At 42.7% G+C, this 17,614-nt stretch overlaps 1 protein-coding gene across 2 annotated transcripts in view; it reads left to right on the top strand.

The window, feature by feature from the left end:
- The window catches only part of LOC145412961 (putative pyruvate dehydrogenase E1 component subunit alpha, mitochondrial), a 132,010-nt gene that overhangs the window by 75,866 nt on the left and 38,530 nt on the right, over window positions 1-17,614 (top strand). For both annotated transcript variants that reach the window (XM_080282784.1, XM_080282783.1), the window contains one exon: window positions 445-600. In XM_080282784.1, the coding sequence (XP_080138910.1) occupies window positions 445-600 (156 nt within the window). The remainder of the gene's footprint in view (window positions 1-444; window positions 601-17,614) is intronic.

Raw genomic sequence — 17,614 nt, 5'->3', positions numbered from 1 at the left:
ATAATCTCCCATTACATTACAGCATTCATGGCAATTTTTCACCTATTTAAAGTGAATAGAGTAGTATACTAAACCATCAACTCTTTCAGGATAAACTGTTTGAGGCATACAATACCGGTATTGCAAAGCTGATGGACCTTCCTGCTGTGTTTATCTGCGAGAGCAACAGCTATGACATGAGGGCCAGAATTGGTGATGGATAGATAGGTAATAGGTAGATATATTATGCTCTGTGCTAAGCCTTGAATTCTTCCAGAGTCAGGTGTTTGAAGAGCACAACATACTCAGCTGATTGACCTTCTGGGACATCTTGAAATGTGAAGCATTGTACAGTACATATTTAGTCTCTCATTCTGTATCCTCTATTTCGGGTCTGTTCAGTCTCATTCTCTATTCTGTATTCCAGAGTCTGTCCAGTCTGTCACTCTCCATCCTCCCTTCCAGGGTCAGCTATTTGAAGCATACAATATTGCTAAGCTGATGGACCTTCCTGCTGTGTTTATCTGTGAGAACAACGGCTATGGTATGGGCACCAGTGTTGATCGTGCCTCTGCTTCAACTGCATACTATACCAGGGGTGATTATGTGCCTGGCATCTGGGTGAGTAATAATAGTAGTAGTAGTAGTAATGGTAGTAGTAGTAGTAGTAGTGGTAGTAGTAGTAGTACATTATTATTATTATTACATCATCATCATATCATCATCATCATCATCATCTGGACCTCCTTTCCCACCCTAGGGCAGGATGAGGAGTAGCAATGTTCAGACAGCCCAAATTCACCTAATCCAATGGGCCACACTTCCATCCACTCATCGTGCAAACCCCCAGAATCCTTGCTTTATCGGATATGCTAAAAACATTCACCACGTTCTGTAGCTTCACATAAATGTATCCGATAGAGTCAGTCTAGAAACTGTCACGTTAAAAAGAGGTGCCAAATCCCTGATCATGCACTTCTCACAATACTCATCCAGCCAGCTCGATCTCTGGTCAGTTTCCTGGCCTCACCGACTTCCAAACCTCTCTTCCTCACACACTCATCCACCATATCTCTCCACCTTCTCCTTGGCCTGCCTCACCTCTCCCTCCTTCAAATACGCCCAGATATACCTTTTTCACCACTCTATTCGTTCATTTTGTTTTTAAAGACTCCAACATGCTTGCATGTGTCGGCCTTGGTCACCTAATGGTGGCTCTCCATGCTGCACGATCCATTGCAGCCTCCCTGTTCAGTCCCTTAACCTTGAGGTCACACCTAATGACCTCGTCCCATGTCTTTCTCGGTCTGCCCCTCACAACCCCACCCCCAATATTAACACTTCCCACCTTCCTCACCCAATTATCATCCCCCATCCTCTCCACATGTCCAAACCATCTCAATCTACCTCTCCTCATCACAACACCAATACACTCCAGTCCCATCCTACCTCTCAGCTCTTCCATCGTAAACCCATCCCCCCCAGACCTTGCATGCAGGGACGCACTACACATCCACCTAATCATTGTCATTTCTGTACGTCTGAGCCTGCGAATATTCTCCTCTTTTACTGCCCAGATCTCACTGCCATACAGCATTACACTCGTAACACATGCTGCATACAAAGACCCCTTAGCATGTAGGGAGAGTCCTCTCAATGTCAGGAGAGGCAAGAGCTCCCTGAACTTCTTCCAACCATTTCTCACCCAAGCCACAGAGCTAGCTCCTGCCCCACCTTCAGCACACAACATGTCTCCCAAATAACAAAACTCTTCCATGCACTCAAGAGCTCCACCAGCAAGTTCAATCCTTTCATGGCCGACAATCTCCACCTGTTCTCCCTGACATGCTGTTCACATAAAATCAGCATTATCTTGCAGTCTACCTCTGATACCTATTTATTACAAACACCGCACAAGATGGAATTACTTCCCACACCCTTGTGGCAAACTGCACATGGCCACTCTCCCTTGTCTTTGACAGTATCGCCACCAACCCTAGATATCATCACTTTTGTTTTATCTGCATTTACCCCTATGCCCTTGTGCCCTATACCATCTCTCCACTTCCTAAACCTTTCCTCCGCCTCCCTTTCGTTCTCTGCAATCAACACCAAATCATCAGCATACAACATCTCCCACGGGAGTCCATTTTTAAAGTCATGTGAGTGGGCTTCAAGTACCATGATAAACAACATGGGACTCAAAACTGACCCTTGATGCACACCATCATTCATGGAAAACTAATCACTCAAATCTCCATTCACTCTTATCTGGGTGCGAGCACCCACATATATAACCATAACCACGCTAACCAGCCACTCGTCCAAGCCAAGCTTTCTCATTGCCCACTTCACCACCTCTTTAGGGACTCTGTCAAAGGCCTTTTCCAAATCAACAAAAGCAAAATGCAGATCCCTTCTCCTACCAATATATTTTTCCTGAAGCTGTCGAACAATGAATATGGCATCAGTGGTCCCCCTACCTGGCATAAACCCAAACTGCATCTCATCAATATTCACTCTTTCTCTAATCATACCTTCTAGAACTCTCTCCATTACCTTCATAATCTGATCTAAAAGCTTTATACCTCTATAATATCCTCTTTCCAGGGCATCACCCTTCCCTTTATACACATTCACAGTTACACTCTTCAGCCAATCATGTGGGACAACACACTCATAAATAATCATATTTATCAGGTCAGTGACTATTGTTATTACTATTATACCTGCCCAGGGCCCCAACCAAATGGGCAGATTCACATGGCCATGTGGAATGTGAGAGGTGTGAATTAGGAGAGCAAGAGGATGGAAGAGGTGAATGTGTTCAGGAGTGTGAGATATGCCATGATGGGATTATGTGAAACGAAGATGAAAGGGTGTGAAGTGGAGGAGTGGGAGGTTGTGAAATGTGTAAGATCAGGAATGAATGAGCGAGGAAGATGCAAGGAAGGAGTTGCTTTGTAGATGAATGAGGTGTGACAGAGTGGAATGAGGGACTACAAATGTGTCAGCTCGAGGTGTATGTATGTCATGTTCAGGTGTGAGAAGGGGAAAGTGGCAATGATTGTAGCGTATGCACCATGTGAGGACAGGAGTGAGAGAAAGACAGGTTTTGGGATGAGTTGGATGAAGTAGTAGGAGAAATGCCCAGGAGCTAAAAAGTGATCGTAATGGAGGATATGAATGGAAGAGTAGGCACTGGTCCTCAGGATGACATAATGCGTTTGTAATGGAGTATCAGGAGAAAATGATAATGGGAAGCGACTGAAGGATATGTGTCAAGAGAGGAGGTTGTGCATTTGTAACTCGTATTTCAGTCACAGAGATGCACATAAACATGCATGGTATAGAGGGGACGGGGATCGTGTTGAAAGAAGCCTGATTTGAATTACATGCTCGTAGAGAGGTCAATGATGGGAATGGTTGCTGATACGAGGGCTGTGAGAGGACAGTGTGGAAGTCTGTCAGGTCATATGATTGTGGTATGCAAGATCAAGCTTAGAGGAGTGAGGTGGATGAGGAGAGAGAGGAGCAGTCAGGGAGAAAAGACTGAAATTTGAGAAGCTGAGGATCAAAGAAATGACAGGTGATTATTGGACCAAAGTAGGGGAGGAGTTAGAATCAGTGAATTGGAATGAAATGGATCGGGACAGCCTGTGGAATGCATATAGGGATTGCTTAGTTAGGAATGCTTAAGTGGTGTGTGGTGTAGAAGGAGTAACAACGGAGAAGAAAGGTACAGCATGGTGGGATGATGAGGTTAAGAGAGCGGTGGAGGAAAAGAGGAAGAAGTGGCTCAAGTGGTTACAGGACGGGTTCAGTTGAAATAAGAACTGAATATATTGAGAGCAAGAAGCATGTAAAGAGACTAGTGAAGAGGAAAGAGAAGGAGGCAAATGATGATCAGGAAGAAAAATGAATGCAAAATAGGAAGTTATTCTGGAAAGAGGCGCGGAAATGTACAAGTGAAAGTGGAAAGAAATGTGATGGTGTGAAGGATGTAGGTGGTAGATTATTAACCCATTGGGATGAAGTAAGGCCCAGATGGAAAGAATATTTTGAAAGCCTGATGAATGGGAATAGAGAGAGCAGAGCAGCTGTAAACATGATTGATTTTGGGGGTGTGCAGAGAAGGAATGCAGTGCCAGGAGACATGACACTTGCAGGTGAAGAGTGTTGTGAAGTGCCTGAAAAATGGGAAAGCAGCAGGGATTGATGATTTGTATGCAGAGATGATTAAGTGTAGTAGAGAGAGTGGAATGAAGTGCTTGTTGGAGACATGTAAGAAGGCATGGATGAGAGAAACTGTGCCAGCAGAGTGGAAAAAGGCTGTGATTGTACCCCTGTACAAAAACAAAGGTGAGTGAAGTGAGTGCAACAGTTATCGTGGCATAAATATATTGAATGTGGTAGGGATGGTATATGGTAGAATTATAGAGAAAGTAAGAGAGATATCAGAAGTCCTAGTGGGTGATCAACAGAGTGGTTTTAGGAGTGGCAGAGGACATGTCGATCTAATATTTGCAGTGAGACAGAGAGCAGAGAAGGCTTGTAAGATGGACCATAAGTTGTTTATGACATTCATGGATCTGGAAAAAGCATATGACAAAGTGGACAGAGAAGGATTGTGGAAATTTTGTGCATGCACGGTGTAGATGGTAAGCTGCTAGGTGCTGTCAAGAGTTTTTATGATGGTAGTGAAGCATGTGTAAGGGTTAATGGGCATCTAAGTGAATGGTTCATGATCAGTGTGGGTGTGTGACAAGGTTGTGTGATGTCCCCATGGTTGTTCAATATATACATGTGGGTGGGGTGATGAGAGAAGTAAAAACACGAGTAATGGAGGGAGGGATGGCGTTGGTAATGAATGGTTTTGGATGGAATATCTCAGATTTGTTGTATGCTGATGATGCAGTACTACTTGCGAATACTGGACAGAACTTTGTAGGCTAGTGCAGAGTTTTGCTGATGTTTGTGAGCGTCCTGCCTTGAGAGTAAATGTAGAAAAGAGTAAAGTGATGGTTATTGAGAGAGAAGGTGACTCCCAGTGCGATGTTGCAGTGAATGGAGAGAGACTGAAATTGGTGAGAAAGTTCAAATACCTGGGTACGGTGATAGAAAAGAAAGGAAAATGTGCAAAAGAAGTTGAAAATAGAGTGACACATGGAAGAAAAGTAGCTGGTGCAATTAAGGCCTCAGTAAGAAACAGGCCTGAGTGTTGCAGCTGCACGAGGCTTACATGAAAGCGTGTTACTGCCAGCTTTAAAACTATTGGATGCGAGACTATGGTGTGGCATGAAAATGGATGGATGGATGGATTATCCATCCATCATCCAATCCTACGTTGCCCCATGAGTAGCATAGGAGCCTGGGGCTAGGCAAGTTGGTCCTGACATTTAAGATGAAAGTGACCAGCCTCACTCATCCCTGAGTGGCATTATGTGAGCAATGAACCCCAACCATCCCTTGGACGTAAACCTTTGCTGGCTCAATCCGATTAGAGCCCTGTAATTACCCACTAAACCACCAGGCGCCAAAATTTTTTATTATTATTATTATTATTATTATTATGGGTGCGTTCACCATCCATTCACTCAGTATAGTGCTGCTCTTGGGGGACTACCTTTTTCTCTCTTCCTTCCTTCCTTTCCTTCCTCTTCAGTCTATCTTTCCTTCATTCTTTCCTCTTCCTTCTGTCCACAGATGACTCTACACTGAGTAACAAGCCAAATGGTTTTCCGTGTTCCAGGAAACCATTTACTATGCTGGGGGGTAACCATAAAACCAAATTGTGGCACCTGGTGGTTTAGTGGATAACTGAGGCACTCCAATTGGAGTGAGGTTTGCAGGTTTATATCCAAGGAGTGGTTGGGGTTTATTGCTCACATAAAGCCACTTAGGGATGAGTGAGGCTTGTCGTTCTCATCGTAAATGTCAGGACCAACTTGCCTAGGCCTAGGCCCCTACGCTTCTCATGGGGCAACTCAGGATTGGTTGGTGATGATGATGATCATCATCATCATCTAATCTTGCATTGCCCCATGAGGAGCATAGGAGCCCTGGGCTAGGTAAGTTGGTCCTGACATTTAACCCGTTAACTGCTCTATACAGCCTGGGCTGTTCCGAGTGCGTCTGCTCAAAACAGCCCTGGCTGCGCAGGTGAATTTCTAATATAGTGCCATGGTGACCAAGGCCAACCCATGCAAGCATGTTTTAGCCTTCAAAACTGAAACCGAAAAGGAAAACGAAAACCATACATTCCAATAGGGAATCAGACACTTCGATGTTCATCCATGGCTTTACCAAGGTAAATATTGAGCTAATATTTCGTTACTATATACTTTGGCATGTGTTCTCTCAATTTCTAAGACAAAGTTTGGCCTTTGGGAAATTTTATTTTTACCCCTATGTCTGCGCATCACTGACACCTCCAAAAAACCACCATGCGCAGTTAACGGGTTAAGAGTGACCAGCTTCATTCATCTCTGAGTGTCAGTACGTGAGCAATAAAGCCCAACCACCCCTTGGATATACTCCTGTACAGGCTCAATCTGATTGTAGTGCATAAATTACCCACTAAACCACCAGGTGCCATAATTTTGTTATATGGTTACCACCCAGCATAGTATATGGTTTCCTGGTGTACAGGAAACCATTTGGTTTGTCACTCAGTGTAGAGTACTCACTCACAGGCAGCAGGAAAAGGAAAGGATGAAGGGAAAAAAGTCAGAGGAGGAAGTGTAGAGTCACCTGTAGGCATAAGCAAGAGGAAAGAATGAAGGAAAGAAAGACAGAAGAGGATGGAAGGAAGAGAGGAAAGCGTAGTCATCCGAGAGCAGCACTACATTGAGTGAGTGGATGGTGAATTCCCCCACCTACCACTAGGTTGATGATGATGATGATTATTAATATATAAACAAATTTTGGTGCCTGATGGTTTAGTGGGTAATTATTGTGCTCAAGTTGGATTGAGCCGGTGAAGGTTTATATCAAGGGGGTGGTTGGGGTTAGCTCACGTAATGCCACGCAGGGATGAGTGAGGCTGGTCACTTTCATCTTAAATGTCAGTACCAACTGCCTAGACCCAGGCTTGTACACTCCTCATGGGGCAATGTAGGATTGGATGATGGATGGATGGATTATTATTAAGCTTTGCCATATATATATATATATATATATATATATATATACAGGGTGTAACGCGACGTATGACAAAAACTTACACCAATGATCTATCATGTTATTTTGAGTATATTTTGTTCTATAAACATATGCTCTCTGCGACCCCAGTTCAGTACCCAGCATTCGGCTGTTTTGTGTAAAAGCTTCGTCTCTTGCATGTTCCATTGGGTGAGAGCTTGACAGGGTGACGGGAGACGAGTAATATTAGCTTATACTGTACTATACATGAAAATCCCATATCCTATCAGTACACACGAGTTTTAAGAAGAAACTTTACATAGTCTATTGATTCTTTAACATCAGGTCATGCATTCATGCAATTCTTTTGCACAAATCGACTGTAATTAAGGATTAAATTCAAATTTGATGGCTTGCAAGGGAGTAGGGAGGGAGGGAGGACAGGCTGGTGTGTTGTTGCCAGTTATGTAATATTTGGTTTGTAGGATGTTGCTACCAGCATTATCATAACACCTACAGCTCATTCAGTGAAAGAACATTACTGTACTGAGTGACTAGCCTCACTTTAAATCAGGAGTAATATTATTATTCATTACAATTTTTCTGCTGTAAGTACACGTGGCACCATTGTTTTCATATGATGTTGACGTGAGAACAGTGATACAGGATTGCCAATGTAACAACTATGCAGCGAGACCTATTTTTTGCTTCTACTTGCAGCACTAACATCTGGCAACATGATATCTAGCTACATTCTGGATACTTTTGCCATTTTTAGGTGATATTCTAAAGATTTTATCGTATTTTCTAGCGATGTTTTGCAGTGTTTATTATCTAGTGACATTCTAGCAAGTTTTCAGGACTAAACTAGCGAGATTGATAAGGACTTGGCAACCCTCCGTCCACTGTCAATTGAACGGGAACATTTGCAGGGGAGGCACACACTTCAAATACTGTTCTCCGCGTTCTGTTGTTCACCGGGTTCAGCTTCACATGTTCATGAAACAGCATGCTATGTACCTACAGCAATGAAGAATATGCAGATATTGTGTATTTTTTTTACAGATTCTGGGATGGTAATGCCAGTGCTGCAGAGAGGAACACAGGTGGAGATACCCAAGGGTGCAGCAGAAAATTTTTGATAAATAATATTCTTCCTAACTTAAAGTGAGGCTAATCTCCCTTTAGAATAACGTTTTTTCACTGAATGAGCTGTGGGTGTTATGATAATGCTGGTAGCAACATCCTACAAACCAAATATTACATAACTGGCAACAACACACCAGCCTGTCCTCCCTCCCTCCCTCCCTACTCCCTTGCAAGCCATCAAATTTGAATTTAATCCTTAATTACAGTCGATTTGTGCAAAAGAATTGCATGAATGCATGACGATGTTAAAGAATCAATAGACTATGTAAAGTTTCTTCTTAAAACTCGTGTGCACTGATAGGATATGGGATTTTCATGTATAAAACAGTATAAGCTAATATTACTCGTCTCCCATTGCCCTGCCAAGCTCTCACCCAATGGGACATGCAAGAGACGAAGCTTTTACACAAAACACCCGAATGTTGGGTACTGAACTGGGGTCGCGGAGAGCATATTTTTATAGAACAAAATATACTCAAAATTACATGGTAGATCACTGGTGTAAGTTTTTGTTATTTATCTATCTATCTATCTGTCTCTCTATCTATCAATCTATCTATCTATCAGTTGTCAGATGCCTCTATCCCATAAAGTGTGGCCACAAACAAATCACCTTCATATCACCCTGTCCAATTCCATTTCACTGCCCTGCTTCCAGCTCAAGCCCCATCTCTCATATACCTTTCCACTTCATCCTTCCATTTCATCCTTAGCCTCCCCCTTCCTCTCCCCCCCTCCCCCTCACTTGCATACACTCTCCACATTAGTCTCTTGCTCTCCATCCTCTCCTCTTGGCATGTCCCTCCAACAGGGTCCAAGTTTCATTTCCATATGTTAGGGTTGGTATCATAATACTGTCATGCAGTGACTTTTTTTTTTTTTTTACTTCCATGCTCACTTCCCTGTTCCTTATCACTGCTTTCAAAGAACCAGCAGCCTTTCTTCCCTGATGTACCCTTTCAAGCACTTCACCTTCTAAACTTCCATCCTTACTCATCACACTACCCAAGTACTTAAAAGCACTCACATTTTCCATTCCTCCTCATCCAGCCTTTCTGTACATTCAGTGGCTTCATTTCTCTGGAAAACCATAACTTTACTCTTCCCTACATTCACATGTAGATTCCATTTCTTACACACTCTCCCAAACTCATTCACCAAGCCTTGCAGTTCCCCTTCATCTTCACTTAACAATACAATGTCATTTGCAACAACAGTACGTGGAGTTTCCAAACATTGCCCTCTCTCAGGGTTGCTCTGACGTCCAGTGCCCTACCTCGTATTTCTTTTATAAAGCCATCCATATACAGATTGAACAAACAGGGGGCCTGTGACACATCCTTGTTTATATCCAACATTCACATAGAAAAATTCACTCAGTTCACTATCCACATGCACTGCAGCCATAGCCCCTTCATAAATACTCTTCTCGGCATTCAGCTACCTTCCATTTACTCCATATATCCTTAATACTTTCCACAGTCCTTGTCTATCCACCATGTCATACATTTTATCCAAATCCATGAAGGCCACATACAACTTCTTTCCCTTCTCTAGAAACTTTTCCACTATAGACCAAAGAAGGAATATCTGATCTTTACAACCTCTTCCCTTCTTAAAACCTCCCTGTTCTTCTTGAACTAATTCCTCTGTTATTTCCCTAACTGTCAATAAGTGTCCTACCATATACTATTCCTATTACTGTTATTGTGTTTGTTGATTTGGAGAAGGACTTTGACAGAGTCCCTAGAGAGGTGGTGAAGTGGGCAATGAGAAAGCTTGGGATCGAGGAGTGGCTGGTTAGGGTGGTGGTTATGGCCATGTGAGTTGGTGCTTACACCCAAGTAAGGTGAATGGATATTTGAATGATGAGTTTTCCGTGAATGTTGGTGTGCACTAGGGGTCATTTTTGAGCTTCTAGCTGTTTATCATGGTATTTGAAGCCCTGTCATGTGACTTCAGAAATGGACTCGCCTGGGAGATGTTGTATGCAGATGATTTGATGTTGATGGCAGAGAATGAAAGGGAGGCGGAGGAAAGATTTAGGAAGTGGAGAGATGGTGTGGGGCACAAAGGCTAGATAAAAGTGATTGTGTGGTGGTGCTATGGTCAAAGAAGAGGAAGAGTGACCGTGTGCGATTTGCCACAAGGAGATGGGAAGTAATTCCATCTTGAGCTGTGTCTATGATAAGTGGGTATGTAAGAGATGTAGTAGTATTAGAGGTAGACTGCAAGATAATGCTGGTTTCGTGTACGGTCTGTCAGAGAGAGCAGGTGGAGATTGTTAGGTGTGAAAAGATTGAACTTGCTAGTGAGTCTCTTGAGTGTGTGGAAGAGTTTTGTTATTTGGGACACATGTTATGTGCTGGAGGTGGGGCTGGAGCTAGCTCAGTGGCTAGAGTATGGAGTGGAAGGAAGGAGTTCAGGGAGCTGTTGCCTCTCCTGACATAAAGAGGGCTCTCTCTCCATGCTAAGGGCTTTTTGTATGCAGCATGTGTTAGGAGTGTAATGCTGAATGGTAGTGAGACTGGGACAGTAAAGGAAGTAATGCTGTATGGTAGTGAGACTGGGGCAGTAAAGGAAGAGGATATTCGCAGACTCAAACGTACAGGAATGGCAATGATTAGATGGATGTGCAGTGCATCCCTGAGTGTGAGGCCTGGGGGGTTAGGTCTACGATGGAAGAGTTGAGGGGTAGGTCGGGACTGCAGTGTATTGATGTTATTCGCAGACTCAAACGTACAGGAATGGCAATGATTAGATGGATGTGCAGTGCATCCCTGAGTGTGAGGCCTGGGGGGTTAGGTCTACGATGGAAGAGTTGAGGGGTAGGTCGGGACTGCAGTGTATTGATGTTACAAAGCAATACAAAGGAAAGCAAACAGCAACAGACCTTATGGTCCTTTTGAGGCTGTTTGTTACAGAGTAGACTATGACTGCAAGATCTAATTCTACTTGCTGAAGGAGGCGGTAGCTGAATCGGTAGAGAGGCTGCCTGCGGTCCGAATGGACCCAGGATCGAATACCGGCTGGGGCAGGGAACAGTTTAAAGGATTTGAATTTCCTAAAAGCAGACTTTCCTGATCTACCAGATTACCCGCCGACATGTAAAAATACCTCCGCTAATACCAACACACCAATCCTGTATGAGACAGCCCTAGCATGTATTCAATCTGGATGAAGGGTGTTAGCACCCAAATGGTGACATGTGGAGGTGTAGGAGGACTACTGGGCCTTGGGATGGGTCATTACCCCCAAGAAATAGGCCCTGAAGCCTTTGCCCAGAGTCGAACACGTTAAAAAAAAAAAAAAAAAAAAAAAAAAGGATAGTAATGTCAGGACTGTAAAATATCTTAATACATAATAACCAGCAACATACATAATATAGTTTAGAGGGTAGGTCAATGTCAAACCTAGGGGCCAAAGGAAGTGACATTAGCACCTCTCCAGAATGTCTCACACCAGCACAAAAGCCCACAAATTGCGCCTTGTGACCATACACACACATACACTCACACAGGCTTCTAGAACATTTCACAACAGTATAGCCTACGTGACACGACCCCTGCTGAACGAGAATGTAGGAATCAGAGCTCAGAAAGGGGCGAGCCATAGAACCAGCATGTAGTGGAGAGATCAAATAGGAAGAGGGGTCCAGCTAGACTTAGTATTTTAAATCCCTGTGTAATACATATGCTGCTCAACTTAGACTTTCTCTGAAGATAGTAAATCAAGATCAATTCCCTGTATTCATCTTTAACACCTCCTGCTCTTCAATTACCTAAATAACTTTACCCAAAACTCATGACTTAAATATTACAAGACTAAAGAGTTACATATATATAAATGGTGGCTACAAAGTTTCTACAATAAGGGGGCTGGCAATCGTAGTGAAAGGTTGTACAGAGAGAGCGAGAGAGAAGGAGGCTAGCAGCAGGAGCGAGAGGGTGGCAGAGAAAGATAGAGCGAGACAGGGAAGTAGCTAGCGGGACTCTATACTTCACTCATGTGTGAGAAACTTTGTTAATACAGTAATCCCTATACTATCCGATCACCCCACTTACCAGACATTGTGGGCCTGGACCTCTGGAACCCAAAAATGACCAAAAAAAAAGAAAAAAAATCCCCCCAAAATCCGGATTTTTTCCCACCCGTAATTTGAAATTGCCACCCGCTGCCGAACAGCTGCTTACACCACAGCCTCTTTACCCCTTCCTTCCTCCCCCCTCCCCCCTCCCCTGTTAGGGTTGCCATTTGGTATTTTTCATTACCAAATGTAGGCCAGTTTGGTAATGAATCAGAATAATGCATTACCAAATGGATTTTTCACTTGTATGAGGATACACAAGATGGAGATGGTGGATTGTTTGCTCTCTCCGATTAATCTGCTGCCAGCTTAGCATGAAAATAATCAACATGCTGTTAATTATAAGGAGAGTGATTACATGTATACACTTTTTTTAGGACTATTTGAAACTAAGGTTTTGTGCCAGAAATGCATAGAATATAAGTATCAGTACACTCATTGAAACTGTTATGATATAACTTTATCCATTACCATTACTTAGCCTTTTTTTCTCTCTCTCTCTCTCATCACGATTGAGTACGTTAGCAGTCTTATTTCCTGACCAGACATAAATAATATTCTCTCATACAGTCCTGAATTCAGCGAAGTTAAGCAACGTTGGGTCTGGTTAGTACTTGGATGGGTGACCGCCTGGGAACACCAGATGCTGTTGGCTCGTTCTCCCTACGTGTCAAGTGAGGTTGGTGGAGGATTAGTGCCCCTCCCTGTAAAACAATTAACTCTAAGCCCTTGGCCACCCCGTTTGGGATACATGGCGTCTGGCAATGAATGAATGAATGAATTACATGTATTTCCACGTGTATATATAATTAATGAAGAATAAATTGTAGCTTTACGAATTTGGTAATGAAAAGTTAAATTTAGTAATGAAAATAGAGCGAGTTTGGTAATGTGGCCGAGTTGTGATCTGGCAACTGTGTTTCCCCGTCAGCAACTCTTCCAACATTACTGCCTAACTTTGATTGCGAGTGAATGCTTATTTTAGTGGATGCCACACGTGCTCGTTTTTTGTGAATAAACAGTGAATTAACTCCAATACCTCGCCACTAGACCACATGGGAATTCACAGTGTTGTGCAGTGTTAAGTAATTAGAATTTAGAGTGCAAAGGATTAACTGTGGAGTGCAGATTGGCAGTTGAAACTGGCAGTTGAAAGTGGCATGGTGCAGTTAAGAACAATGTGCAGTGTTAGACAATTACAGGTAAGCCCTTAATTCACGCGAGGGTTAGGTTCCCAGACCCTTCGCGTATGTGGCAAATTCACGTATACGTTCTGCCCTTGTGTGGACATAATTACGCATGTCCATTAAGTATATTACATCTGAATAATACTCTTTATGCACTACATACACCTTATAAACTGGCATAAAGTATGAAAAACAACAAAAATTTAAGAAATTTAAAACTGAAACTTGACAAGCAGAGGCATAGGTGGAGACACTTCAGCAGTCTGGTGCAGTAGCCCTCACTGCCTCCCGTATGCTACATTCTGCCTTCTTTATTGTATGAACAGTTGACTCATTCACCTTAAACATACGGTTCCAAGACAATTCACAGGCGTAGGTGGAGACACTTTAGCACAGTCTGGTGCACTAGCCCTCACTGTCTCCCGTATGCTACGTTCTGCATTCTTTATTGTATGAACAGTTGACTCACCCCAAACATACGGTTCTGAGACAATTCACCATCAAGTCAATTCACCGTCAAAACATGGACGATTCCCCATCATTCTATTAATATACTTATTATTGATTAATTAATACTTTCATAACTAATTTTCAGGGAGATTTTATAACTCATATAAGTAAAAAACTAGTGTACTCTACTTACCGAATAAACTGGTATGTAAATAAATGATGGGGAATCGTCCTGACGGAGAATTGTCGCCGACATTCCTCCCTGAAGTTTGTCCAACACTTTAACTTTCTCTGTCAGTGACACCACTTTACCAGCCTGCTTTGGTGTGTTACCACATGCATCACTAGCACTACGCTTAGGCCTCATGTTGGCAGACAAGGCAAGCAATCACTGGAAGGCAGAAAAATAAGCCACAAATAATGATTCGCGAGTCACACATGGTTCGACCATTGGATTCAAACTGACTGTGTGGTGCGTGGTAGACCGACCTCCCACACACACACATACATATATGTATGCAAATGGGCAGCAGGTAGGCATTTTTATATTTTATTTATTTCTCTTGTATATTAAAATTACTTATTTGAATACTATAATTTTATGTTTTAATTATTGTACGAAAAATTCGTGGATAACCGAAATCGCGTGAAAAAGGTTCGCGTGAATTAAGGGATTACCTGTATAACTCACAGTGCAAAGAATTAAGTGCAGCACAACACTGGATTACTGTATGTGCTTCAATAGCATTTTCACTGAAAAGCCTTAGAGAAGGAGGCCACAGTCGTGTTGCAAGTACCCTGGCTGAGGTACAGTCACTTCTAATTCCTCATTCTTTGATTCCTTTTCATTTATTTCATGCTTTATGTCCATCATTCTTGTGAAAAGGGTCTTAAATAGGTTTAAATAGGTTCTATGCATGTCCAGTAGGGAGTTGTATAGATGTTTTTCTGAGTCAGGCTAGGTTAGGGTCCATAAGTACAAGTTCAGGAGGCTGGGGCCCACTATCCGGACGGGACCACTTTCTGGACATGCCTTTGGCTCTATTACATCGGATAGTGGAGAGATTACTGTATTTCCAAGACAAAAATAATCCCATACTCATCTTTACCTCTCCTGTCATTGCATGACAAAAGAGAACGAAGATTATCTACTTACAAACCTACTCACGAATAACAACCGCTCGTCCACGAGTCTAATATATGTATAACTGATCTACAGAACTTCACTACAAGCACTTACTAAGTTTCTACAATAAATGGTGGCAGCAACGATTGACTCACCGCCTACGAATCATCATTTCTACAAAAGCAGGCGAAACTGTAACCAAGATCAGCTTCAGTTCTACAGCTGATTCTACGTTATCAAGAAACTACAATTTTATGATCAAGTAACCACAAGCGAGTATACAATAAGAAGAACAAGTCTACGAGCATACAGTAGCAACGACGAGTTACGAGTGAGGATCAACAAGCTCTACAATTAACTACAAATAACAAGTCTACAAGACTACTCTGTAATCATCTTGACGCAACTTCATGTGCCAGCAAGAAGAATAAAAACAAAACAAGTAAACGAAAAGCAAGAACAAAGCATCAAGCAAGAAGACTCCCCTTGCCTCCAGACCCTCCAGTTAAAACTGACAGGAAAAAATGAGAAGGATTACCATGTAGCAGGGAAAAACTGTCATGGAAATTTTAAAGGAAAGACTGAATCGAAAAGTTACATTCTATAATACTTTGTAAGCTACCAGTTTGAATAACCTGAAAGAGAAAGTAATAAAGATAAATGAATAATCAAATAAAAAAATAACAATGGCATGACATTATGTACGGGTACATTGAGTTAACGGGGCGTCTGTAGACACAGCATGGAAATTACACAGTGCACAGTGTGGACGTTAAGGGCATGGTGTGACAGCCTTGCCTGACGCTTTTAAGGTAGGCAGCAGTCAGTTATTCCCCAGCTCCATTCACTCTACTGAGACAAAGAACTTTCCCAGATGGGACAAGTACACAAGTTACCTTCTGAAGCTGTGACCCCTGGTACATTAATAAAATCCCGATGGTGGCCACTTAACTAGCAGGGACCCTCGATGATCCACAGCCCATCACAGGTTGAAAGTAAGAGTAGTGACCGTTAACTCCTCTCCTTTTACTGATCCACGTGGTGAACAAGCCTACATCTTTTCTATTCTTAATGACCTAGTGCAGCTTGTGCAGCACCCTACTCGTATCCCTGACCACCTTGGAGAAAGTTCCAACGTATAGTACTTGACCTCTTCCTTACAACTAGTCCCTCTGCTTACACTGTTAATCTTTCTTCTCCGTTGGGCTCGTCCAATCACAACCTTATTACCTTAACATATTCTGTCACTCCTGTACGGCCTGTGGACCCTCCAAAGAATCATCGGTTGTGGCACTTTGGAGCTGCTGATTGGGAGGCCCTCAGGCAGTACTTCTTTGATTTTCCATGGAATGATTATCGCTTCCATGGCCTGGAGCCATCAGAGCGTGCCATGTGCTTTATGGAGATTATTCTCTCAGGCATGGAAGCATACATTCCATTCTCTTATCCTTTGACTAATGCAAAAAAGCCTTGGTTTAATCACACTTGTTCTAATGCTGTCCACAACAAGGCCTATAAAAGGTACCATAGCCAACCCCCCCCGAATCACATTTTTTATATGTTTCTGCCTGGAATCGTGCTAAGTCTGTTCTTCGCTCTGCTAAAAATCATTTTATCCGTAATTAGTGCACGCAACTCTCCAACTTGAAATCTTCCCACTCCTTTTGGCACCTTGCCAGAAACCTTTCTGACAACTTTACCTCATCATCCTTCCCTCCTGTTTTCCGCTCTGATTGCTGTGTAGCTATTTCTTCTACTGATGACTTTCTCCTCCAATTCCACCTTTGATGATTCTGGTGCTGTTCCTCCATCACTTCCCCCCTCTGACTTCTTCATGGCTGACATTAAAATTTCTTTAACTAATCTTTTATTTTTGCCATCACTGGCCTCAATACCAACAAGGCATATGGGCCTGATGGAATCCCTCCTGTAGTCCTCAAGAACTGTGCTTCTGTTCTTACACTCTGCCTAAGTAAACTCTTTTGCCTTTGTCTGTCAATTTGTACCTTTCCTTCTTGCAGGAAGTTTGCTCTCATTCAGTGTGTCCCAGAGAAGGGTGACCATTCCCAGCCCTCTAACTATCGCCCAATTGCTTTAACATCCTGTGTCTCAAAAGTTTTCGAGTCAGTTCTTATCAGAAAAATTTTAAAGCATCTTTTCTATCACAACCTTCTTTCTGATCGTCAGTATGGGTTTTGTCAGGGACGGTCCACTAGCGATCTTCTCGCCTACCTGTCAGACTCCTGGTCATCCTCCTTTCGGGACTTTGATGAAAGCTTTGCCATTGAACTTGACATCTCAAAGGCATTTGATCGAGTCCGGCTTAAATCTTAAATTCCCGAACTGCCCTCATACAGTTTCTATCCTTCTGTGTGTGCCTTCATCTATAACTTCTTTTCTGGTCGCTCTATAGCTGCTGTTGTAGACAGCCATGTTCTCCTAGATCTATCAATAGTGGTGTTCCTCAGAGCTCTCCCCTGTCACCAACTCTCT

This window comes from Coenobita brevimanus, chromosome 94, assembly GCF_032717465.1.
Source record: "Coenobita brevimanus isolate Jiangsu-jjx chromosome 94, ASM3271746v2, whole genome shotgun sequence".
NCBI lineage: Eukaryota > Metazoa > Arthropoda > Malacostraca > Decapoda > Coenobitidae > Coenobita > Coenobita brevimanus.
The sequence above is the reverse complement of the archived record's forward strand: the minus strand, read 5'-3'. Positions and strand labels throughout refer to the sequence as shown.